The 27,118-nt window shown below is 40.9% G+C and overlaps 1 protein-coding gene across 1 annotated transcript; it reads left to right on the forward strand.

The window, feature by feature from the left end:
- The first annotated feature begins 1,059 nt into the window (after nucleotides 1–1,059).
- rfx6 (regulatory factor X, 6) lies at nucleotides 1,060–26,906 on the forward strand. Its single transcript, XM_075459399.1, has 20 exons — nucleotides 1,060–1,216; nucleotides 3,782–3,941; nucleotides 8,185–8,308; nucleotides 9,088–9,149; nucleotides 9,226–9,303; nucleotides 9,471–9,498; nucleotides 11,249–11,356; nucleotides 11,508–11,585; nucleotides 11,679–11,792; nucleotides 13,059–13,108; nucleotides 13,249–13,408; nucleotides 13,488–13,632; nucleotides 15,589–15,698; nucleotides 15,780–15,897; nucleotides 17,946–18,068; nucleotides 19,038–19,244; nucleotides 19,942–20,254; nucleotides 20,345–20,715; nucleotides 23,341–23,541; nucleotides 26,728–26,906. The coding sequence occupies exons 1-20, from the start codon at nucleotides 1,060–1,062 to the stop codon at nucleotides 26,904–26,906; spliced, it is 2,886 nt and encodes a 961-aa protein (XP_075315514.1).
- Nucleotides 26,907–27,118: the final 212 nt, after the last annotated feature.

The raw sequence follows: 27,118 nt of genomic DNA on the forward strand, positions 1-27,118 counted from the left end.
CGACCTTGAAAGACCTCCAGAAAACCTGGAGAACTTGTCCCTAAGATCAGTTTGAAGTCTTTTAAAGAAAGTCTGGATATGAAGAAAAGAGGTTTGGCACAGGTTTTTTTTTTCAATTAGACCATAAACTCCAAGTCAAAAGTGTTGCTTTGGACTTGGTGAATGTTTCTTCCATTATTGCATCACATGCAGATCAACTCTTAAAACTTTTACATTTTAACCTCTTAGTTACAGACTTTATGTAGAACAAAGAACTAATTATTCAGTAGAGCAGTTAAGGGTCCTCTCTAACATGTCCTCTACAGTTTAAGCAGCTAACAGTTATACATATTAATTCTTATTAAGGTTTTAAATGGAGGGAAATCTGCCTCCATAAACACTATTCTCAGTAATGTGTGAACATTGCTAACTTTAACAGGTGTGTAAAACTTGCTACTCGGGTATTGGATGCAGCTAAAATGACAGCATTGTGTCTTTCTTTGTTCTTTATCTTCTTTCAGGCTAACACAAGCGTCACACAACATTATCCAGACAAGATGCACACGCAGGCATTTGGGAGTTAAAAGTATCCAGATAAAGTGAAAACAAAGTGTGTGTGTTTAACCTGATGCAGAGGGCTGGCTGAGGGTGGGAGGCAGGATGGATGGATGGACAGATGGATGAGGGTTATTTTGTTAATCATTAATAAACTGGATTAGCTCAGTCTTCTGTAAATATGATGAATGCATCCAAGGCTTCATTAGCTCTGCTCTCCCTCAGCCCAGCTTTGTCAGTCCGAGGTGGTTTTGTCCGCCTGATCAGCAGCAAAAACTGACCTTTTTTTCCACTTTTCCTGCAGCTTTCCAAAATGCTGGACCTGATAGCGGTGATCTTCTTTATCTCTACCTGGACTCGTCTGAAGGAGGACTTAAAAAACAGCGTTTGAGATTCATTTGAGCCGGTTCAAACTCGCTGAGGATCTTAATTTTTTTTTCCAGCAGACTTCACTTTGATTTTGGTCTTTTTTTGTAATGTACATGTTTGCTTGACCTTTAAATATTTGACCTTTGTCCGGTTATCATGCCGATGAAACGCAGCAGCGAGAGTTCAGCCAGAGATGACGTGTTTCTTATTCAGTCTTTTTCCAAAACTTTGTGCAGCTCGTCAGAGAAAACGCACTCAGATTTTAACGGACAAACGCCGTTTCATCAGGAGGACGACTCTGGGATTAAATCGGGTAAACCAGCCAACACAAGTCACTTAATCTGCTTTCATTAATTCTCAGAGTCTTGGCTTTATTTTCTTTCCTATCATTGAACTTCCTTCTTTTATTCCCACCTCATCCTCTGTTGTTTTACCTGAAATTATATTGTTAAACCTGTTGTTTGAGCTCAGGTGGAAGCAGTGGCACAAGTCAACCACACGGTGGTGCTATAACGTTGCATTTATTGGCCCGACATTCATGTATACAAAGGAGATAACGTATTAAATCACTGCAATATTTCTAACAAATATAGAGGTTTCCCTTGATTTTCGTTACATTAAGCTTGTGTTTACATGTTGCCTTAGTTCGATCAGAGCAGCGTTATGTGGCCTTTGTCGTGTTTTTTCTGTGAAATGAGCAAATTTATGGAGCTCACATCTCCATTAAACTAACTTTTTTACAAATGATTTTTCATTTTTACAAATGATGAAAAATCTAACAGGAAAGAAGATTAATATCTGCCTACTTGGTGTTCCTAAGAAGTAAGTAAGAAAAATATAATAAAATGCAACTTTAAACTCACATACCAGACTCACGGGTAGCTGTTAAAAACAGCCCGTTTGTCATGTCACCTCACAGAACAAATATAACCTTTAATTAAACTTTTCAACAAACACACTTAACTTTAGAGCCATTGAGCATCACACATGTGCTTCATTTACAGTTTTTCTAATATGCAGGCGCGCATTTCTTGAAATTATTCCTCAATTTCCCAAAATTCTAGAGACCCAATCCTGAGACTTCCATCTTTTAGGTTAAAACCAAACTGCTCAAAAGCACGCGAGCTTTGTCCTCAAACACAGACAAGATCAGTTCTAAACAAACCTTTAAAAACCTGCATTGAGTAATGTTGCTCATGGTTCTGCCTCATAAAAACTCAATAAAGGACATAAAAAAAGTTTAAAGTTGCCATTTTCTCCCCATAATGTACTATAGTAGAACTTCAAAACAAGCAGAATGTTAACTATAAATTAATTAAGTTCATGAAACTTGGAGATTTGCAATGAGACATGAGAAGCATTAAAACATATTCAGTTCTAAAATCCTAAAAGGCTACTTTTGGACCATTAAATAGAATAAAATGGAGAATATATATTCCATTGATGAGCCAGATCGTAGAGAAAGTAGATAGAAAACACACAAAGTAAAATAAAGTAGGCCACAATAAAAGCAAAAGACATACCAAGAAGTAAAACCAGCCATAATTAATGGATTAAATAGACTAATAAAACTGAGCTGAGCGATGCAAATCTGTAGTTATTTAGATTAAGTGTTTCTGCATCTTGTTCACATTTGGCTTCTTCTCTGCACGATAGAGCTTTAACCTGCATCTGGGGATGTGTCGAGGCCATCAAAAGCCCAGAAATCTCTCTAAGGAGCTGCTTTATTGCCCCAGTTGTCGCCCGTTGACCTAGTTAGCTGCAACGTGTTCCTCCTGCCGTGGCTTTTTAACCTTTTTAGCATCACCTTTTGTCTTCCCGAGCTATAATTTTTCATGAAACAGTCAGATGTCTCTCTTAAACAAGTTCTTTTGTGAGTCAAACATTTGTTTTTGCATTCTGTTTATATTTACATGCTCCACCTCGTCCCTGTTAGCTGGCCCTGTATGGCCTCACTAAGTGTTTTATCTGTCCTCTTGCATTACTCTGTTGCTGTCTTTTAATATTGGCCTTTATGGGTCATATGGCTGCATTATGTAACAGCTTCCAGCTGTGTTTGCTGGACCTGATGAATGCAGTTGCTGCTGCAGAACAGAAAAATACACAAGCCTTGTTTTTAAGGTTTTATTTCCATCTTATTTTACTGAGTTTCATACACACTGTAACCCCTGTAATTATTCTATTACTTCACTTATTACATCTTTATAGTTTTCTTCTGATTTAGGCTCCTTACCCGTTACTTTCTTTTATTTATCTACATCTTTCGGAGCTGTTTTCAGGCACCTCTTAAAGCATCACCCTGTTGTGATGAGGTGCGATAATTACTTTTATAGCTGTAACAATTAAAGAATGTTATTAGAGGTGTTCACTTTCTTCCTGTGCTTTAGTGTGAGGGAAGGTTCAATCATTAGAAAAATGAACTATTTGTGAATAAGAAGCAATTAAAAAATTCCAGATGAGGACAATAAGGCTTTGAAAAGCTTTAAACGGCAGATTTCTAAACATAATGGTCCATTAGCCACATAACTGTTCCCTCTGGGTACACACCAGTGTCCGATCTAAGTTAAGAGATAAATAAAGGCACAAATAATCCTCTCAAGGTCAGAAAAAGAAAGCTAAACTGAGCAAATCAGAAAATTAATGTAGCTCTGGAAGTTTTTAAAGAAACATTGACACTGAAATGAATTAAATTAGTGAAAATGCAGCATTGTATGACTCGTATTAGAACTTTAAAATGACAAAGATCCTATATGTTTCTATTTTCTCATCACAAATGCAAAATTTGAGCCTTTTGTCATGTAGAAGCCTGATTTGATTTTCCACAAAGACAAACCGCTGTACGTGTTGATCAACACTGCGCTGTGCTCGTCTCCATCAGAAGCAGAAGACAGCAACGAGACGCCGTCGTCTGAGGACGATCACGATCTGGTGGACTTGCACTCGGACCTGACCATCAAGCAGAGCGTCGCTTCCTCCAGGAAGACCATCAGCCAGATCATCAAGGACAAGAAGAAGCAGACCCAGCTCACTCTGCAGTGGTAGGAGCAGCGGCAGCGGTGGATAGGCTGTTAGAAAGCGAAGCCTTTTCTCAGTCTTGCTGTGTTGTTGTGTTTTTTTTTTTTGCTTTCACTGAGTGACTGCGGGCAGAGCTGGAGAGAAATTCCACCTCACAACATGCCCTGGTAGCCAGAAAGGTGGGTAGAGTGGCCAAAAATTGGACTCAAGTAAAAGTACCGTTACTTTAGAATAATATGACTCAAGTAAAAGTAAAAAGTAGTCATCCAAATAATAACTGGAGTAAGAGTAAAAAAGAGCTCAGTGAAAAAACTACTCAAGTACTGAGTAACTGTTGAGGAACGTCTGATTTATTTGTTAACACAAGCATTCAATCAGACAGACAAAAATACAAAATAATCATCTTTAGGCAAATTAGAGTTCATCCAATTGATAAAATAAATTAAAATGAATTAATTAATTACAAAATAGCTTAAATTAAAAATAATCCAGGTCAATTCAAGAACTTCAATAAAAAATAAAAGAGACTTAGGAAATGTTTAAAACATATGTAACCCATATGTAACCTAAAAAACAAACATTCATCTATCCTTGGGGGGAACTAATTTAGGAAACTTAGCGCTACATGTTTCCTCAAGTTAGATGTTGAGTTTCTGCTGAAATGTGCGTTTGTTTTGGTTGACACAGAAGACACATAATGTAGCTGCTGTTTCTCACTCTTTGTAAGGTAAATTAAGTAAATGTAACCCGTTACTACCCACCTCTACTAGACAGAAAGGTGGTACTTTAAAGGGGAAGTTCGATTATTTATTTTTTTTAAACCTGGAGTTTCCGGCCCTGCACCACATCGTTTTGCTTTACTGGTGCTTGCCAATATTCTGGGCTTCTGATGGCGTCTTTGTGGCCTCTTGAACACGTTAACGTGCATGGCTGTGCATGTGCAGGGGCTCAGATGGAGATTTGTTACATACCGCAACTGTAAGGGGAGCTTAAAGCTAAAAGTTCTGCCCTGAGAGTGAAAGGGGAAGTTTGTTTTTTAAACCTGGACCTTATTTCTGGCATAAAACACGTTCATCTACTCACCGATAACAGTTTGGTGAAAGTCGTCGTCCTTCGGGAGATATTTAGAGAGAACAGGGCAGAGACAATACAGCCTCTAAATAAGGCATTATCTGTCTTTCTTTCACCAATACTTTAAGATGAATGAATGAACGAACGCGTACTATTGCACTGTTAGCTCAGAGTTGCTGTGTTGTTGTTATCCGGGGGCTTTCTACAGACGTGTCTACTGGGATGATGTCATCGACGCGCGCCGCTGCAGCACAGCTCATTCACTCCGTGCTCTGTGGCGGTCGGCTAGCTTCACACAGAGTTTGCTTCTGCTAGTTTTGTGCAACATGGCAATTTGGAAATACGCAATAACGAATCATGTTACCAGCAGCAGTAGTAAAGATGCTGCTGCTGCTGCATAAAGTATTGACATATATGACGTCATCCCAGTAGAACCGTGTGTAGAAAGCTTCCTATAAGCCCCCGATAGCCCCGGATAACAACAACACAGCAGCTCTGAGCTAACAGTGCAATAGCACGCGTTCATTCATTCATTCATCTTAAAGTATTGGTGAAATAAAGACAGATAATGCCTTATTTAGAGGCTGTATTGTCTCTGCCCTGTTCTCTCCCGTTATATGGATATACACGGATCTCAAAGGATCTAAATATCATCCGAAGGACTTTCACCAAACTGTTATCGGTGAGTAGATGAAGGTGTTTTATGCCAGAAATAAGGTCCAGGTTTAAAGGGGCACTAGGTAGCATTTTCACCTAAAATTATAGCCTTCAGGAGTTTAACAAAGGTTAAACAAGTCAATCGTAAGCGAATGAAGCCTGTCTCGCTCCCAACAGGGGTCTGTATGCTGAAAATCCCATATGTAACTTCGGCAGGAGCGACCCGCTTCTGAAGTGTCGTGATGCGCGAGAAGAGTCGTTTGTGTTTACGGCACTTAGCTAGGTACTGTATGCTAGCTGTAGTTGTAGGCTATGTGTTTGCTTGTGTTTTAGAGCCAACACCAAGCGTTTCCTATTCTGCCTTTCACAGACTGAATATGAAACGTTCGATGTTGGCACTTCCCATCTTTGTGAAATTTCTCCAAGCGTGATCTTGTTCATCTACCATAGTGATCTGCGTTTTAGATCGTAAAGAGACAGGTGATGATGGTGCTCTAATTCCTCCTGAGTTCGAGACGTAGCCTAGCTTCAGAAATACACGGACTGACCTGATTAGAATAAGAATAGCGTTTTGATCCGAACAAGAATTGTTATCTACACATGAAAATTGATTAATTTGTGATTGTAATCGGAATAGTGTAGAGCTAGTCTGCGTTTATTGCGGCGTGTGTTGGTAGTGCCTGCGCGCATCTCTGTCTAAGATGTAACTTTTGTAAGTGTCTGCTAATACAAAGGAATCACTCCACGAATACACCATGATGAGGGAAGAATCCCATTCAAGATCAGCAACAGTCCATCCATACATCCATACATCCATTATCTGCCGCTTGTCCGGGGATCGGGTCGCGGGGGCAGCAGCCTGAGCAGAGAAACCCAGGCGAGCTGTCCCCGGCCATTTCCTCCAGCAACAGGATTATAGCATATTATCTTGAGTTCTCTCTTCAGAAAATCTCTGATTATAGTATCTTACGTGGGCAGTCTACACTTGTGAATCAGATGACCTAACTGCACTGACTAAATAACACAACGGCAGCATTCGCCACGATGTTTAGTTAGTGGGTGTGTACAGGTGGGCATTTTTACGACAGTGTAGAATTTCAGTTTGACCAATAGAGATCGCTATACTGCCGCTAAACTACCTTGTATCCCTTTAAAAAACAAACTTCCCCTTTCACTCTCAGGGCAGAACTTTTAGCTTTAAGCTCCCCTTACAGTTGCGGTATGTAACAAATCTCCATCTGAGCCCCTGCACATGCACAGCCATGCACGTTAACGTGTTCAAGAGGCCACAAAGACGCCATCAGAAGCCCAGAAAAATGTCAAGCACCAGTAAAGCAAAACAATGCGGTGCAGGGCCGGAAACTAAAGTGCTGAACTGCTTTTGGTCAGTTTCAGGCCCATGAAGGTGCATCAAAACGTCGAAAAGAGTCAGAATCACGCAGTTTTAAGGTTCACAAACTTCTGTGGCATTGCTTTAAGCTCCAATTGTGTCAAGAAAGCTGTGAAATCCAAACAATAAAACATACATCTGACTTTCCCACAGCAGTTACGCTCGAATAAAAGTGAGATAAAACATCCTTGACTTGTAGAAGGGTGTAACATGAATAGACTGCGTTTATACTGCAGTGCACATCGTGTTTTAACTGTCAGGCAGCAGCGACACACTCCAGCAGGCAGGAATTACCCAACTCCTCCATACTGTGGTAATACCAAAGAGCCATGGCTGAAATAACCTTTTAGCTCCTCGAAAGAAGCCTTGAGCCTGTAAGTTCTGAGCGCTTTTAGTCCAAATGTGCCTTTTTTCCAACGGAGCGATACTGTTTTAGTATGTGCAAAATTTGGCTTTGCACTGTGTTGCTACATAAACTTGAACTTATATGAAAATTTTCACACGTGGATGGCAGCATATATATCGCTCCAAAGCCTGTAAATATGGCTCAGTCTTCACGGTGCCTTCACTGGCTCTGCATTTTGTTTTCATTTCTGTTTAAGAAGTACTGAAACTGAGGTTCATCTGAGGTTGTATTTACCAAATTAGAAGACCTGGTGAGCACCAGGACCAGGTAAAACCTCATAAATCACACGAATGGTGTGGTGAACCACATATTAAACCACGAGAAACCCCCTCAATCATTTACCTGCTGCTTTAACTCCATGTTTCAGTAGATATCATGATTATTTAATGATAAAAAAACATCTAAAGAGCACGTTGGATGTGATGCTTTAACACAGAAACCCTTGAGATGGAGCATGTGAGTGTAAATCGGCTCATATGAAGTGGTTCCAGTTTTGAAAATGAGTGAATTTACTGTGATTTTGCTTTATCTAAAACAAAAGATATAGATTTTTTAACCTGTGTGTGAAACTGAAGCCTTACAGGCAGCTCTATATTTGTCAGCCTCGTACATTTAATCCACATTAAACCCTATAAACTATATTTACTGTTGGTTATTTGCCAGAATATCAACAATTACTGGCTTCAGTGGACATTCAACGTACTGTTTCAATCGTTTAGTGAGTGATTTTGTGTCTCTCCAGGCTGGAGGAGAACTACATAGTGTGTGAAGGAGTGTGTTTACCCAGGTGTATACTGTACGCTCACTACCTGGACTTCTGCAGGAAAGAGAAGCTCGAGCCGGCCTGTGCTGCTACTTTTGGAAAGGTGTGTTTACTTTTCCTGAAGGAAATGTGACGCAGATATCTTCTGTAAATCAGACTCCACATCTCTGATACTTTGTGATTAGGGCTGGGCATCGATTAAAATGTTTAATCTATTTAATCACATGATTTCCCTGATTAATCGCGATTAATCGCATTTGTACGCAAAATCCAAAAATGAATCCATAAGTAGTGTATAGCCTTTAGCATTTAGTTTTATTTTAAATGTGCTGCCATATGAATGAAAGTGCCATAACATTTGTTGTGCAAACACACTTTTAACATCAGCATCTTTCTGTAGTTTTTATGTAGAAGCCTCGCTCCACTGTCTGTTTCCTTGAATGACTTGCTGCTATCAGTTGTGCGTTTTGCCTTTAAGTGATATTTTAGACTGGAACTACTACGCTGAAAATGCAGGAGTTTTTATTTTTTTTTATTTTGAAATACGTGCTTTTATGTTGAAAAATGTAAAACAGGAAGTAGCGCTGGTTAGCTCCGTGAGCTTCACATGTTACCTGCTAGTTTATCTTTATTTTACTACTCCATGCTTCGTGGTGTGTGCTGTAACTGTGTGAATGTGATGCATTCAACAGACTTTTACAATAATAAAACCTGCGTAAATGCGCGATAAAATATTTATCGGCGTTAAATAATTAACAAGTTAACGCGATAATAACGAGTTAACTCGCCCAGCCCTATTTGTGATACTTATAAAGCTGCAAAGAAAGGGATGAAGAGCATATAGCTCATAATTATCTAACCAAAACTTCCTGTTCTCATCAGACGATACGACAGAAGTTTCCTCTTCTGACTACAAGACGACTGGGCACCAGAGGACACTCAAAGTAAACACTTTGCAGCAGCTTGTTTTTCTACAACGGGTCCATCCATTTTTGACTTTCTCGTGTTGACATTTCACAGATATCATTACTATGGAATTGGCATCAAAGAGAGCAGCGCTTACTATCACTCTGTGTATTCGGGGAAAGGTTTGACCAGGTAAGAGTTGCATAATCTCAGTGTATGATTCATAATATGTCAAGCCTGGGTTGAGTCTTTACTGACTGTGGAACAGACTTCTTTTGCCTTTTTTAAATAGCTGAAGGTTTCATCTTTAAGACATTTTTGTTTCTAATTTAAGATTTGTTTTTGTTTGTTGCTTTCAGATTTTCCGGGAGCAAGCTCAAGAACGAGGTAATTATCACTCGTTTGCACAGGAACACTATCAAGAAACTCAGAGGAATTAATATTTTCTCTTTGGTAATCGTGGATGTAAACGTCAACTTCAACAAGTTATGTGCTCTGTGCAGTCATGTGACAAACAAGCTACGCCTTATTTCAGTTCTAGGTCTTGTTAAACACTTATTTAGCGACTTTCTTAGGTTCTACAAGGGCCCAAAGGTCTTGGAATTAAGGAAAACGCAACCTAAGATGAACAACAGAACATTAAATATTAGATTATATGATTTATTTACACCAAAATGCAGAACTAGTAGGAGGGAAAATTAAGTCCATCCTTCCATATAACCTAAGAGGGTCAGTAGCAGCCAGGAGTTGATGATCAGTGCTCTGATTAACTGATCATCAGTAAGTGTGAGCACATCTATAAAAGCAGAAGTATTCAGGTGTGTGTTAACACGATGCCAATGAGGAAAGCAGCTGCTGCTGCCCATCAACCTGGGAAGGGTTATAAGGCCGTTTCCAAACTATCTGGAGTCCATCGTTCTACAGAGAGAAAGATTATTCACAAGTGGAAAACATTCAGGACAGCTGTCAATCTTCCCAGGAGTGGACGTCCCAGCAAGGTCACCCCAAGGTCAGAAACCCAAGAGCTACATCTCAGACTCTGCAGGCCTCAGTCAGCATGTTAAAGGTTAAAGTTCATGACAGCACAGTTAGAAACAGACTGAGCAGGTATGGCTTGTGTGGAAGGGCTGCAGGAGAAAGCCTCTTCTCTCTAAAAAGAACATGGCAGCACAGCTTAGGTTTGCAAAGCTGCATCTGAACAAACCACAAGACTTCTGGAACAATGTCCTTTGGACAGACCAGAGCAAAGTGGAGATGTTTGCTCAGAATGCACAGCAGCACGTTTGGAGGAAACCAAACACAGCACATCAGCACAAACACCTCACACCAGCTGTCAAGCACGGTGGTGGAGGGCTGATGATCTGGGCTGGTTCTGCAGCCACAGGACCTGGGCACCCTGCAGCCATTGAGTCCACTGTGAACTCCTGGATACCAAAGTGTTCTAGAGTCAGATGTAGAAAGCTGGGCTTAAACTGGCTCATCAACAGGACAAAGATCCCAAACACAGCAGCAGATCTGCAGCAGAATGTGTGAAGAAGAGAAGAATCGAGGTGTTGCAACGGTCCAGTCAGAGTCCAGAGCTCAGCCTGACTGAGATGCTGTGCTGGGACCTTCAGAGAGCTGTGCAGAAACCAGAGCTGCAGACCTCAATGAGCTGAAGCAGCGCTGGAGAGAAGAGTGGGCTGAGATTCCTCCAGAACCAGGAGAGAGACTGATAACGTCCCACAGGAAACCATTACTACAGCTCACTGCTGCTACAAGCTGCTGGATCAGGGGTTCACTTAGTTTTGTCACACCCTGCTTCTGTGTTTTATCTTGAGTTTTTGTTCAATGTAATATTTCATATGTTGTTGTTCATCTGAGGTTGGATTTAAAGGTTAGCTCTTTCTAAAAAAAAAAAGAAAGAAAGAAGAACAATAGAGAAAATCAGAGAAAATCAGTAGTTAAAATGTGATTAAGTTTTGAAACTCAAGCTTCAGATTTGGCATAACACAGCAGGTTTTACACTCTCAATAAAACACTTTACTGTTAATCCAACCTGTTTTTTGTTTTATTTTAAATCCATAATTATATGACATACAGAGTGGTATCGAGAGTAGCCAAAGTAAAACGTGCCTGACACTGTTGTGTTCTGCAGGGTGGCTTCACCAGGAAATACTCTTTGAGCTCTAAAACTGGAACGTTGCTCCCGGACTTTCCCAACGCTCAGCATCTTCTGCTCCAGGGAAATATCTCCAGAGAAAAGGTGGCCGATCAATCCATCACTTTTATTTATTTTACATAGAATACACAGAAAACACATGGAATAATCCCTGAAAATATCCCATTTCAACTCGTTGATCTGGCTCAGAATGACTGTTTGATTGTTGGCGTATCTCCTTCTTTCCTTTCCACAGGTGGACACTCTGATCATGATGTATAAAACACACTGCCAGTGCATCCTGGATAATGCCATCAATGTAAACTTCGAGGAGGTGATCATTCACGTTGCATGAGATCTTATTTAAGGTGTAAAAGTTCCCATTTGTACTCAAATCAACACAATAATTCCATTATTTCTCCTTCAGATCCAGAATTTTCTGCTCCACTTCTGGCAGGGAATGCCCGACCACCTGCTGCCGCTGCTTGAAAACCCCGTTATAGTCGACATCTTCTGTGTCTGTGACTCCATTCTCTACAAGGTTGCCCTAAAATACTTCTCTTTATGTTTTTATTTATATGCATTTTTATTAGATGGAAAAGTATGGAGGCCTTAAAGTGACTAAAATGTACACGAAACAGACACTTGTGGGAAGGGCAAATATTAAGAAAAGGTTGTGGAGGACCGAAATGCAGCAGTCCGGAGGCAACGGATGATCACTGAGGTCTTTATTAAAGGAAACAAAAAGCAGAACTGAGCCAAGAAACCAAAAACTCAACTTGGAACATAAAAGATTAAATAATAAAACAGAAAAGAGATCAGTAAAGTATCAATAAAATACCAACCAAGAACGCAGAACAGAGGGTAAAACAAGGCGTTAAGAAGTAATAAAACCTTAGAAAAGACCGGAAACCCAAAGGTCAGGGAACATGGATGATGACATAATCACGTCTGTTTTGTGAGGAATTTAAAATCACTGCTTCTGTTTTTTTAGGATGGTTTTCAAACCAGATCTATTACGAAACTACGGAGGCCACGCCTTTATCACGCGATCACAGCTTAAATATGTTGATAGGTTGATCATTTCTTGCCCAGCCTAGAATCTGCATGTTCTCCAGGTACTCAAAAACATGCATGTGAGGTTAAACAGTGTTTTTAAAGTGACTTTAGGAGCGAGTGTGCACGGTTGTTTGTCCCTGTGATGGACTGATGTCCCACCCAATGGCAGCTGGGATTGGAAAAACCCTTGAACTTCCAGATCTGAGCACATTTTTCACTGACTATGCTCTGTTTTATCAAAGATTAGTGGAAGTGAGCCCACCCAAACCGTCGTTTAGGTGTCCATAAAGTGTCACCCCAAAAAAGCTTGGATTCTGATTATTATTCTTTGGAGGTTTTGGGCACATCCAACTGGAAGGAGGTCCTAAAGGTATTAAACGCCCCTTCTGACCTGCCTCTGGATCTCCCAGGAGGAGCTGGAGAGTGTTGCTGGGAAGAGAAATACCAGCACAACCTCGGATAAAAGCAGGAAAATGGATGGATGGATGTTCAGTTTATCTGTTGCTTTACTGAGTTAAACTGAATCTATAAATCTGAAATAAGAGTTAATCTTTAAATTCTGCGAGTGTAGTCGGTAAATGCAGGTAACATTTGAATCTTTGAGGATTTTCTCTGTCTCTGTTGAGCAAGAGAAGGAAAACATAAGCCCAAATGTAACAAATCAAAGACAAAAAGATAAAAATAAAGCTGATAAATCCGTGGATTAGCTTTGTGATGCTCTGTTGTAATGTGTCGCTTATCTTCTCAGGTGTTAACGGACGTTTTGATTCCTGCCACGATGCAGGAGATGCCTGAAAGGTTTGTTACTCCAGCTTCACGTCATGTTTTCACGATGCACAAATGAAACTTTCTGTAACTTTTTAAACACTCCTTCAATGCAAAATGTTGTATAAAAAAGGTTAAATCAGCCAATCTTCTTTGTTTTGTTTTTTTATCAGCCTGTTGGCAGATATCAGAAACTTTGCCAAACACTGGGAGCACTGGTTGGCCTCTTCCCTGGAGAATCTCCCAGAATGCCTTGCAGCTACAAAGCTCCCCATCGCGCGGCGCTTCGTTTCCTCCCTGAAGAGACAGACCTCCTTCTTACACCTGGCACAGGTACGGCACAGATAACAGTGTACTGTGAAGCCTCATAATAAGAAGGATAAGGGTTTATATCAGGTCTCTGTTGCCTCAGATCGCACGGCCGGCGCTCTTTGACCAGGCGGTGGTGACCAGCATGGTTCTGGACATCGACAGCGTGGATCTGAGCAGCATCAGCTCGCAGCCTCTGCTCAGCATCACGTTCACCGGAGACCAGGACTCAGACATCTACTCTGAGTGTATGACGACTGTAAATCTTGTGTTTACCTTCAAAGATAATTCTGATGTTTGATCTCTGTGAATTTATGGTGATTTATTCAAACACACAAATGGAGAACCATTCCTTTAAAGTGTTACATATCTGCTCTGAGCTCCTTTCTCCTCCAAAACAACCTGAACCCCCTCAGACAGCTTTCTGTCCTTTCTTTAAGCAGTCTTCAGGAATAGTTCTCCAGGCTTGAAGGACATCCCAAAGCTCTTCTTTGGATGTGGGCTGCCTTTTGTTGCGTTCTCTGCCAACATGATCCCACACTGCTTCAGTAATGTTGAGGTCCGGGCTCTGGGGAGGATTCATCCCTCCATCAGACCTGCTGCCACTGATTTTCAGCCCACTTCTTGTGTCCTTTGGCACAGCTCAGCCTTTTCTCCCTGTTTCCCTTCCTTAAGAACGGCTTCCTGACAGCCACCCTTCCATGGAGCCCATTTCTGATGAGGCTTGGGCCAACAGCAGATGGATCAGCTGAAGGTCCAGATGCATCTCTCAGCTCCTGTGTCAGGCCTTTGCTGGATGTTTTCCTCTTTCTTAAGGACATCACTTTCAGATCCTGTTCATCTGCTGTAGATAGTTCTTTAGGCCTGACACTTCTTCTTCTGTCCTCCACTTGTCCAGTTTCCTCAAATGTTTTAAGGACACACTGCACACCATGCTGAGATATGCCAAGTTTTCAGCTAACAGCTCTTTGGGAATCACCTTGTTGCTGCAGAAATCCTGTTTTCTGTCTCTCAAACTGTGTTATCTTTGCTGTTTTTCATAGATGCAACTAAAGAAATGGGAACAGATGGTGTGTCTGTGTGACAGGCTGCTGGAAACAAATTGCCGAAAGATACAATTTAAAACAAGTTATTTGCTAAGTTGTCTGTTATGTGTAGATACAACACTGGTTCAGTCCTTGAGTTAGGAGCCTTTTTTTATGCTGGAATAATTCATAGGTCAGAGTTAAGTGGCTTAACAAAGAAAAAAAACCACATTCCTCTGAAAATGCTCAGGAACAAGGCACAGAAAATGATTGAAAAAGCAGAAAATGTCCAAAGAAAAACTTTTAAAGACCTTCAGAAAGCCTGGAGAACTGTTGCTCAAGGCCACTTTAAAAGATTATAAGAAAATCTGGCTGCTTGGAAGGAAAATATGAAGAAATGAGGGCTGGATCAGGTCTTTTGCATCACCCAAATATCTAAAGAATTACAGCTACAACCTATGGGCTGCTTCAAATTTACTATTTTTGCTTAAGTGTTCAACAAGTTAAAGAAACTTTTAAACGTCCCCTGCTCATAAAGTAAAAAGTGGATCTGATAATACTTATTCTCTTGCTTAATAACAAACCCATTCGGGTATATGTGGAGCATCGGGGCCACATGTGGTTTCATTTGGGTCAAACAGGCCTGCAAAGATGTCAAAGATGTCAAACTGAGCATATTTAAATGTATTAATTAATAAATAACCTGTGGGATGTTAATATCTAAATGCAGAACATAGATTTAAGGGTGTCGGTTTATACAAGTCGCAGCATATTTAATCAAATAATGATTAATTTATATATTAAAATATTGAATTTGAATAAGAAATTCAGGACACTTTCAATACAAAATAGATTGTTTTAACGTGAGTGAATAACTGGGGAAGTTTTAACTGTTTATCCTCCCATAATAGATGCTTCTTCTGTACTTAATTATCTTTTCAATATTGTAAAAGGTCTGTTTTGAGGTAAAAGGTGACTTTTGGAATGTATTTATGTAACCAGGTCTTTGCTTGACTTTTGTATGTCTTTGTGTGGTTTCCACAACTAAAAAGGAAATATATCACAGAAAAATTAGCATTTTTTAAAAAGATTAGGCAGGAAAATGTCTAAAAATGTGTAGAATTGACACAGAAAATTTAAAACTGGTCTCTTCCTGTGAAATTTTTTGCTTTTTTCCAGATGATTCCATCACTGTCTTTCAGGAGCTGAAGGAGCTGCTGAGGAAAAACGCCACCGTGGAATCGTTCATCGAGTGGTTGGACTCTGTGGTTGAGCATAAAGTCATCAAGGTAAGGGACGTTCACCTGCGTTTTCTCATATTTGTGCACACATGCCTCACCGTCCGCCTCTGCCCTTTGTGTCTCGATCAGCCGGGTAAGCAGAGCGGTCGGTCCGTGAGGAAGCGAGCTCAGGATTTCCTGCTCAGGTGGAGCTTCTTTGGTGCCAGAGTGATGCACAACCTCACACTCAACAATGCCTCAAGCTTTGGTAAGACCACCTTAGATATGATTATATGATCTTTCTTGCACGACATGTCACCAATATCTGACGTAGGATTGAGAAAATAGGAGTTTTGCTGGTATTCTTAAGTTTGTGGAGTCCTGAATCAGACCACTGGAGCTGACCAATCAGAGCAGAGTAGGCTCTTTGGCTCTCATTATTTTTTTCAATAGGAAATGCGTGAATGCAGTTTGTCTCAGCAAAACAGCCCTTTTATTAGCCATCTCATGTTTATTATCAGGCAGAAATCCGATTGTAAAACGATTATACATTGAATTGTGTCTCAAAGCTTCTAAATGTATGTTGCAGCATCGCTTCTTTAAAGCATCTAATTGCAGAAATGCACAGATTTTACTCACAGCTGCATATATTCACACCAGGAAGCAGCACAGTACAGTTCAGTCGCTTTGTTTAAGGATACATTAGTGGTGTTTTACAGCCCAGTCTCATGTGAAATTTGAACATTTATCCCCATGTGGAAAACATTGTAGTGTCACAGCTCATTGTGAGATACCAATTTAATGCCAGGCTGTTGTTTTGTATGATGTTTTCAGCATCATGTGACTAGAAATACAACCTATTCATATCAAATGTGTGCCCCAATCATGAATTTTTAGTACCTAACCTTAACCGTGTACATTAACTCCACCCCTAACAAGGCATTTTTAACTCCTAATCCTAACCATAGATAATAGAAATGAGTAGAAAGGTGATGGATGATGGAATGTCCAGCGTGAATAAAGCTTACAGCAGTAGAAGAAGAAGAAGATTGAAGATCTCTACTCTATTCTGAATCGTTCATATATGAATGTGAACAGATGAGTTGTAAATACATGACTCATTACACTGGGGCCAAACCTTTAAGAAAAAATCTTAAAATCAATACAAAAATAAGCAGCGATATGCTCTGCTCCTGGTGCGCGTGAATCCAAATACCTGAGAAAAATTAGCAAAGATCCCTACAAAGTTTGGTCAAAATGTGACGACATCTTTCTTTTTTTCATTAACACGAAGAAAGTTTAGATTAATTCAGTCTTTAATGTCGTGTAAGCAGTCCGATAAAGGCTGAAAATATTTTTTTTATTTAAAATATCATCCACGAAGCGATGGAAGGACATTTTTCCAATGAGAACAAGCACCGGGCCCAGAATGGAGCCTTGTGGAACTCCACATGTTAGCTGAGAAACTCCTGTTCATCAGATATGACTTGAACCAATATAGAAAACCACCTTTAATGTCTATAATTAATTCAAGATATGAAAAAAGATTTTATGATCCACGGTGTAAAAAGGCTGCAGACGGGTCAAAACACACCAGAACTGCAGAGTTCCTCGAATAAACAGTAAACATTTCAGGTCAAAGATATCAGGGGGGATTCTGGGAAATGTGATTTAAATAGTTCAAACAACACAGATAATCATAATAAAAACATGAGAGTTTAGAAAAGATGGGCAACCTTTTACACACTCACACACATCCTCTTTTTATTATATTTGTGTGGACTCTCAATTGCTGAAATGTTTTTCCAGATCCTTTTATCCTAACTCCAAACACCACAGCTGAGGGTAAGTTCTGACACAGCTCTTCACGGGTCCAGCAATTTGGCCCCCGCAAAGCTTTTAGAATCCATAAATATAGTCAAACAAGCCCATCTCGCACAGAAACACGGGTCTGACACAAACCAGCTTGAGGCAGATTGCTACAATAGCATCATAAATTGTAATGGCCAGACTTGCCTTGATTACACAGGGTCTTATCTGTGGATCGTGTGCTCTCTGTTCAAACACACGCGCACATAGCCTGTGTGCATGAATAAACACTGACCATTTGGTGGGTCTCTGAAGTCCCACTGAAGCTCAAACACAAACCTGTGGCCCTGCAGGTCAAACAAAGAGCAGCTTGGTCCTAAAGGTCAAACAGAAAATGATCAAGCGAGAGCTCATCTGGAACCTGGAGTCACGTTTTATGCACTTTGTCGTGAAGTTTTCTAAAACTTTAACAGTTTCTCATGAGCATCTTATCGTCTGTGCTCAAAGGGTCCTTCCATCTGATCAGGATGCTGTTAGATGAGTACATCCTGCTGGCTCTGGAGACTCAGTTCAACAATGACAAGGACCAGGACCTGCAGAACCTGCTGGACAAATACATGAAAAATGCAGGTATCAACCATCACGGTGCACGGACACATCTGCTTTCAAATATAACACATTTAGCTTGAATTGTTACTGATAAACATTGAAGGAGGCTTATAGTAATTATTTTGAGGAATGTCCAAACACAGAATAAAGATGTGAAAAATAAAGTATACACTCTTTTAATTCTAGTGTTTTATATATCAGGAAATCATGAAAAAAAAAAGAGTCATCTGGTCCTTGACATGTCTTAATGTTCAGTAAATTCAACCTCGGAATAACAACAACACATGAAGTATTACAGTTTTATTTATTAAGCAAAAAGAGAGAGAGAAAGATTATTCACAAGTGGAAAACATTCAGGACAGCTGTCAATCTGCCCAGGAGTGGACGTCCCAGCAAGGTCACCCCAAGCTCAGAAACCCAAGAGCTACATCTCAGACTCTGCAGGCCTCAGTCAGCATGTTAAAGGTTAAAGGTCATGACAGCACAGTTAGAAACAGACTGAACAAGTGTGGCTTGTGTGGAAGGGCTGCAAGAGAAAGCCTCTTCTCTCTAAAAAGAACATGGCAGCACAGCTTAGGTTGGCAAAGCTGCATCTGAACAAACCACAAGACTTCTGGAACAATGTCCTTTGGACAGACCAGACAAAAGTGGAGATGTTTGCTCATAATGCACAGCAGCATGTTTGGAGGAAACCAAACACAGCATATCAGCACAAACACCTCACACCAGCTGTCAAGCACGGTGGTGGAGGGCTGATGATCTGGGCTTGATTTTAAGACCTGGACCAGATGGTTCGGTATTATTTCCTGATGTTTAAAGCCTTCGCATTAAGAGAGCATTTACTGTTTTCTTCATGAGTCGACGTGTCACACCAACATGCTAAACTCATGCCAAAGAAGTCAGACAATAAGAATAAATTAACATCATGAACTATTTAATGGAGAAACTTTAAAGCAGTGTTACCAGATGTTGTGTTTCTATCACCTTCAGATGCCAGTAAAGCAGCATTCATGGCCTCGCCCAGTTCCTGCTTCCTAGCCAATCGCAACAAATCTTCTGCCCCTGCTGACCAATCGGTGAAGAATGAGTCTTTCGGAGAGCACGCCTACATGTCTCTGTCCACCAATCAGCAGCAGAGCCTGGACGCCAAGCCTGTTCTCTACCAGGGAAGCGACTCTTCTGGGTTCACAGTTTCAGGTAAAAGAAAAACCTATTTCCAAAGCCAAGAAAGTCACGTTGATTTGGTACCAGTCAGAAGAAATTAAAATTTATCGCTGTTTAGTTTAAGGAAATTTGAGGAAAACCAGGATTTAAATTCATTTAGGCGGTCGGTGAGGAAGAAAAGTGGAATTGGGTGTGAAAATGTATTATATTTACAGGAAATATTCACTTTATTTTGTCAGAAATACAGAAAATAGGTGCAGTGATATCTCCAAACATGTACAAACTTAAAAGTAAATACAGAAAATAAGGCAAAAACAGAGTTTGTTTGGCTCCTTGGAGGCAAAACAAAAAGAAATGAGGGACAGCTCAAGACTTTTGTACTGTGGCGTACATACATCCTGAAACAGGGGGTATTTTTGATGTTTAACCTGTAAAAATGTCTCCCAGGTGTTTCAAAACAATCCAAATAAAAAGGGTAAAGTAGGAAGCCGTGGTTGACTATGCCTGCGCCACCATAGCTCCCTTTAACCGAGGCTAAACTTCAGCACATCGTTTGCACCTTTTATAAGAAAAACACCGACTGGGGGACATTTTACATACAAGTCCTCATGTCTAAAGAACCAAATGGTCCAAACAAAGAAGCTAAATCCTGTCTATACTCCGTCATGACAGTGTCAGTGCGTCCTGTCTTCATGTGGTCATCGTAGCCTCCCTGTTTCTCCACACTCAGGTGGTCAGATGGACTTCTCTCAGGTCAGCGGGCCCCTCATGACGCCTCCGATCTCTCCAGCTACGTTGGTTCACCGAGGCTCCGTCATCAACCAGGGGCCCACGGCAGGGAGGCCCTTGACGTCCTCTTCCTCTTCGTCCTCCACCTGCTCCTCCTCCTTGTCCTCCTGCCTGTCCTCTCTTGGCGTAATGACTCAGCCCAGCCCCTGCGCGTCATACCCGGAGACCCTGTACCACTGCTTACCTCAGACCAGCTCCAGTTATTTTCCACCAGCCAGCGGCTCCTCGGCTCCAAACTACCAGACTGCCCTCAGGTCAGCGTCAGATGATCATTCCCAACAATTTCATTGTTTCATAAGGCTAAAACACGACTTTGTTTCACGTTTAAATTCATGCCGTTTCAGGTCTCAGACCCAGAATCAGTGTCTGACTCCGCTTCAGTCTCAAGACTCCCCTCTGACCTGCCACCTCCCTCGGTACCCCCCCATCAACGACCAGCTCCTGACCAAAGACGCGTTCTACAATCCTCATCCCGCGTCGGTCCATCACTCGTCCGGCAGCACCGACTCCCTGCTGACGCCTTACAGCTCCGCGGCGAGGCCGACCTCCAACTACACTCCCGGTTCGGATCCTGTTCAGGCCGAACAACAGCTGGACCCACAGACCGCTGCTCAGATTCTGGACCCTGCAGAGGGATTTGGCTTTGTGGGGGCTGGGCTGAACCTCACCGGGGGCGGGTGTCAGGGACCGGGCTACTCTGTAACGGGCCACAACGGTAAGGATTTATATCATCTGATCTCAAATTACTTCATTTTTAACTCTGAAGCAGCCAAATATGCCTTAAAAACACACCTCTCAACTGTAGTTAATGTGTGACAGATTAGGTTACAATCATTTTAACAAACATTTGAAAGGCATCCTAGCATAGTGTAATTTTAAGCTTTAAGCTGCATTTCTCTTTTTTTTTTGGCATTCAAATGTAGTTGTTAACACACATAACAATCAAATCAAATTTATTTGGACAGCACATTTCATGTACAAAACAATTCAAAGTGCTTCACATAAAATAAAAGCATTGCAGCAGGGAGTGGAAGAAGCATTAAAATACATAAAAGAATATAAAGAGAAACAAATAAAATAATTTAAATGAATTTAAAAACAAGCAACAGTCCAGATAAGTTCAAAGATAGCGTGCAGATTTCATGCATAGACACATGAGAACAGAAATGTTTTTAACCTGGATTTAAAAATGTCTCCATTTGGTGAAAGTTTAATCTCCACTGGCAGTTTGTTCCACTTGTTTGCAGCATAACAGCTAAATGCTGCTTCTCCATGTGTAGTCTGGACTCTGGACTGGACCAGCTGACCTGAGTCCTTGGATCTAAGAGCTCTGCTGGGTTTATATTCTCTGAACAGATCACAGATTGTAAACCATCAGCAGGCTTTTAAAATCTATTCTGTGACTGACTGGAAGCCAGACTAAAGATTTTAAAGCTGCTGTGATGTGTTCAGATCTGTTAGTCCGGGTTAAAACTCCAGCAGCAGCGTTCTGGATGAGCTGCAGATGTTTAATGCTCTTTTTGGAAAGTCCAGTTAAAAGAGCGTTACAGTGATGGAGTCTGCTGGAGATGAATGCATGGATGAGTTTCTCCTGGTCTGTTTGGGAGAGGAAACCTTTAATTCTGTTAAGGTTTGCTCTTTAACAGCAAACCTCTCTTACAGTTAGTTAATATGATACGCACGTATGTTCATTATAAACTGATTTATTTACCTGGTTTAGATCAGCTAAGGGACCACCTCCCACTTAAGATCACCACCCAACAACAGGACCATTTGTGTACCCACAGAACAGGAGATACATTACTATATCCTACGATATAGATCAAGCAGTCATATTTAATTAATTAATTAACTGATGAACTCAAGTAATACTGTTACATCTATCAATTCATCCGATTTTTATGCCTGTTTAATCCAATTCAGGGCCAATCCCAGCTAACACTGGGCCAACCCTGGATGATTCAGTCCATTGAGGGCCACACAGAGACACACAATATTATTTATGGGACCGTAGACACAGTAAAATGAAAGATAATTTTAATTTACAGGCTACATTAGATATCAAATAAATGGACACACCAAAAAAGCAAAACGCTGAATAAACAAAGTAAATAAAATTCACTTAAAGACCAAAAAACAGGCTAAAATTTATGGACAAACAGACAATGAACCAAAATTTAACTGATCAGTGCATTTCAGCAGTTAATTTAGGGACTTTAGATGTAAAATTTTATGAACAATCGGAAAAATTAACATTTTAAACACTAAAAGAGCCAAGATTCAGGAGCTTGACTATTAAACCCAGTGACAGGTGAGCTGAGTAACACTGATTATCCCTTTAAAACACCACCTGTGAAGGGGTCGGATCCGTCATGTTAAAAGCAGGAAAAATGGGCAGCTGAGGGACCAAAGCGGCCCTGATAAGGATCACATTGTGATCCAAGGAGAGATAAGTACTCTACAGTTGTGGGATGTAACATCATTGTCATGCATGGAACCCCCCCCCCAAGAAGCCGTGAAGAAGAACAGTGTGGGTTAGGGCGTTTTAAACCAAAGTTTATGAACTGCGATAGCTCAGCTCCCGGGTGCTCTAATGTAGTTTCAGGCCCGGTGATGTGCATTACAAGCTTTAAGGTTCACAAACTTAAGCTAAAGCACCATCGTGACTCAATTTTAAACAAGGGTTTTTTAATGATATGGAAAAAATATTTCTGCTGATAAAATTCATGTTAGAATTGTCTTTTTTATGGTGAAATTGATGTATTTTTGTGTATCGATCAATACTTATCGAACCTTAATCGATGGGGAGAGAGTTCCAAGTTTGGGGGAATCAGACGTTTTTATGAGGAAAGAACTGAAAGCTACTCTGAATGGAGACCAAATATTTTGCCGTTTGCTAGATTTTCACGCTGCGTCACTTCTTTGTCACCTTTTTAACTACAAAACGTCCATGTAGGAACACGGTTTTCAGCGTTTTTTTGTCTGATGAAGGAGCGAGTCTGTGTAAATATCCACAATGTAGCATTAGCTTGAACCTCTGTGACACTTTTAAAGGTTTGAGTTGTTTTGGAGGGTGAAAAATTCCCATTTCTGATGGCTTTGTGCCGAACAGCTTCTGGCTTTTGTATCCTCTCTGGTTATCCAGACTTAGAGTTATGTTTATGTTTATGTTAATGTTTATGTTTATGTTTATGTTTATGTTAATGTTTATGTTTATGTTTATTAGCAGACGCTTTTATCCAAAGCGAGTTGGCACACCTGGCATTAAATTTTTCCATGTCGGGAAACTGCCGTTCTAATGAAAACACACACTCGGCTCTAAACTTTCCTCCCGCAGCAGGTTACTATGGCAACGGCAGTTACTTGGACAGCCAGCGCATGACATCACTGGTCGACCAGCACGTGTCCGTCATCAGCAGCGTCGGCAGTCTGCGCCACTTCCCTTCGACGTTCTCTGAAGTCCACGATCCGCTGAACATCCTGGACGAGCCGGGAAGGAAAACCACGGGAGGCTTTTTCAGCGAGGTGGAAACTGGAGCAGGTACAGCTGGTCGAACCTGGAACGCTTGAATAGTTTTCTTCTTTCAGTTTTGGTTAAATTCAACTTGAAATTACTAATATTATTATTCATTTAACCATCTGAAAACAGAGGCCCTGTCTTACATTTGTCTCCCTGTGACTGCAGCAATCTTTAATGCAAGCGAACACGCGTGTTTTTACATCTTTGACTAAGTTTAGGCCCAGATTTACTAAACTGGGCCTGTTAGCGTGTGGCTGAAAATCATAAAAAGTGCTTTTGGGTGAGAAAAACTAACATTGTGCTTATCTACAAACACGGAGGTCTAACAGGAACAGCCCAAAAACAAAATACAGTCACAAACAGACGAATTGATCATCTGGAACTTGTCGTGTTAAAAAAAAACAAGACATATAAGCAAAAACCTGATTATGTTACAAGGTAAACAACAACATTTCACCAATGTGAAAAAGTTAGGGGAGAGTGATAACGTGTGAGACGCAAGATGGGGACCAAAATGCAGGCTGATTGGACTAAACAACCACGTTAAACCAATCAGCCAGTCTGTAAATAATAATATAATAATAGTAAGTTTTATTTTTGATGCACTCTTCATCAGGGATCTCAGAGTGCTAAAAGGTGAAAGAAACAAGTTAAAAGCATAATAAAGAAAAATAATAAAATACACAGATACACATAGTCAGCAGTCGAAGGCCTTTTTGAATAAAAAAGGTTTAAAAGAGTCCAGACTCTGTGCAGCTCTCAGCTGGACAGGGAGACTGCTCCATAGGCATCTTTATTTATATAGTGCATTTCATACCACAGGCAACTCAATGTGCTTTACATAAAGACAAGGCATTTAAAAGAACAGCATAAAAACAAGCAATTTAAATATTAAAACACAGTTCAAAGAAGAGGGGAAAAAGAAAAATATAAAACAATTAAGAGGATTTAAAGCATTATGCTATTATTTAAAGGAACTCAACCATAAGCACACCGAAAGAGAAATGTTTTTAACCTGGATTTAAAAGTGTGGAGGATGAGTTCTTGTTCTAGGCATCTTTGGGTGAGCAGCAGCATTTTATAGTTGATGGGACCGGGAGCCAGTGCAGGGAGTAGAGGATCGGGGGTTATGGGCTCATATTTTCAGACTCTCATCTGGAACCTGGCAGCGCTGTTTTGAATGTAATGAAGCCTCTGGATGTACTTGCCTGGAATCCCGGTGAAGAATCCTTTGCAGTCGTCCAGTCTCGAGGAGATGAAGAGATATGGGTGAAGCTTGAACCTGATGTGGGGTGCCAATGACAAGGGCCTCTGTTTTAGTGCTATTTAGCTGGAGGAAGTTGCTGTTCATCCAAGTCTTTATGTCCTAGAGACAGCAGGTGAGGGAAGACAAGGCCGCAGAGGGGTTTGGATCAGTCTTGATGTAGAGTTGTGTGTCATCAGCATAACAATGAAACGTAAGAGCTGCCATTGTTGCCTGATACCAAACACCCATCTTTAGCTGACAGTACAGGTCATGGAAAGCTCTAAACTTTCGGAATAGTTTGTAAATCTTTTGAGAATCTCACAAAAGTCCAGCTGCCGAGCAAAGTAAGACATGTAGAAGAAATATACCAGGCTGGGGCAACTGTTACTCAGATAATAAAGCGCCCATTTGCAGGATGAGAGGTTGGTGGTTCTATGCCTGGCTTCATGCCATGACATGTCAAAGTGTCCTTGGGCAAAACACTGTCATGATTCGTGTTTTTTTTTTGTACTTCTTACCCCTTTGTGAGTTCACTTCCGGTTTTATTTTGTAGTATTTTCCCACATACTTCCTGTTTCACACCTGGTTTCCTTTACTCGTTTACTCCCTCAGTATATGCACCCCTGGTTTTCAGTCGTTGCTTGTCGGATCGATCTGTCAGGAGAGACGAGAAGACAGAGATGTGGCCGGCAGATGGTCTCGGAGCTTTATTGAAAGAAAACTGAAAAAAGGGTCCACGAGGAAAGAACTCAGGGGCATGAAACGAAGCACGGAGTGTGTAAAATGATCCAACAAGCAACCACTGACAACCAGAAAATTACAAATAAACAGCAGGTGAGACGACGACTAAGTGAGTAATTAATTAAGTAACCTGGTGACCAAAAGGAAACCCAAAACATAGGATATGAATCATGACAAAACGTGAAAAACCACATTGCCTGTGGTGTGAGAACGTGTAGGATAAAGAAAAGACTCTGCATTGTCTGTATGAATGTTCAGGAGGGTTAACAGGAGGGTTGACCTACTGACATCCAAAGTTTAAGGATGTCCAGAACAAACACCAGAAGATGTGAGCAGAACACCTTCAATCCGACAGAAATCACAAAGCGCAGGTTGTAACAACACAAGACATTGGACAGATATTGCAGCTGTGCCCCATTTCATATTAAACTGACATCAAAGGAAGCTCTAAATTTGTTAAATTCCTTGTATTTCGACTCCTCTCCTCGTATCATGTCTTCTGCATCCTTTGATGGAAAAAATCACGAGGAAAGGATTTGAGGATGTGTTCACACAGAGTGGAAAAACACAAATGAGCAAAATAAAACAGAAACAGGGAACGGTGAGAAGTCAAGGGCTGTGTTCGAAACCGCATACTACTCCTACTAACTTTTTGAGTTAGTATGCGAGTTTGAGTAAGCGAGAAGTTCCCTGATGCATACTAGATTCTCCGAAATGTTGGGTATGCATCATGAGGTTACTACTCATACTCAAACTACCCAAGATGCAACGTAACATGACGTCGCCGATCGTCATTTTCTGTCAAAACGGCAGTTTCAAGCTAGCTACAACGAGGGTAGGTTCACTTCCTGTTTTCAAAACAAAAGCACCAATTGTATTGTAATGGCTTTCCCTATGATAAAAGGCAACGGATATTTTATTTTGTGAAAATAACCAGAAGTGCGTTGCTCACTGCGGCTAGCTTTAGTAGCGCCGAATTCGTGGGAACAAAATTGTAAACAGCCGGTATTTTGTCAGGTTTTCAACACGTTGGGGATCTAAACGACTACTTTCTCGCCTGAAAATGTTTCAAATGTTGCTAAAGTTTACAGAGTTTAGAGTTTAAGAGAAATCAGCTTCAGGCCGGCTGATTTCGGCTCGGGCAGGAGCGAAATGCATTGTGGGTAAACGCTCTGCATACTGTGCAGACTTTTCGTGTAATATATCCGTTTCCTCCTCAGATCATTCCCTCCCCTCGTCCGGATCTGCTCCCTGCATGTTTGGACTTCCCTCTCCGTTCACGTCGCAGGACGTTCTGCTGGCTCAGCAGCGCGGGACGGCGTCCTCGGAGGTTCAGGACCTGGTGTCCTCGCTGCCCCCCATCAACACGGTGTTTATGGGAACAGGAGGAGTTCAGTGATGGATCACTTCCGCAGAACAGGTTCTTTTTTCGGGAAAAAGATTGACTTGATGAGGTGTGTCCTTCAGCTTAACTCAAACCCAGGAATTCAACCCACTCAGGTTCAGGTAAAGTCAAAACCTTCACCAAGCTAGCAGGACACTCTTATGAATCTTTATTTTTGAAAGACACTTTTTACACGGACATATACATAATATAACTATTTTATGTGG

This window comes from Odontesthes bonariensis, chromosome 24, assembly GCF_027942865.1.
Source record: "Odontesthes bonariensis isolate fOdoBon6 chromosome 24, fOdoBon6.hap1, whole genome shotgun sequence".
Lineage (NCBI taxonomy): Eukaryota > Metazoa > Chordata > Actinopteri > Atheriniformes > Atherinopsidae > Odontesthes > Odontesthes bonariensis.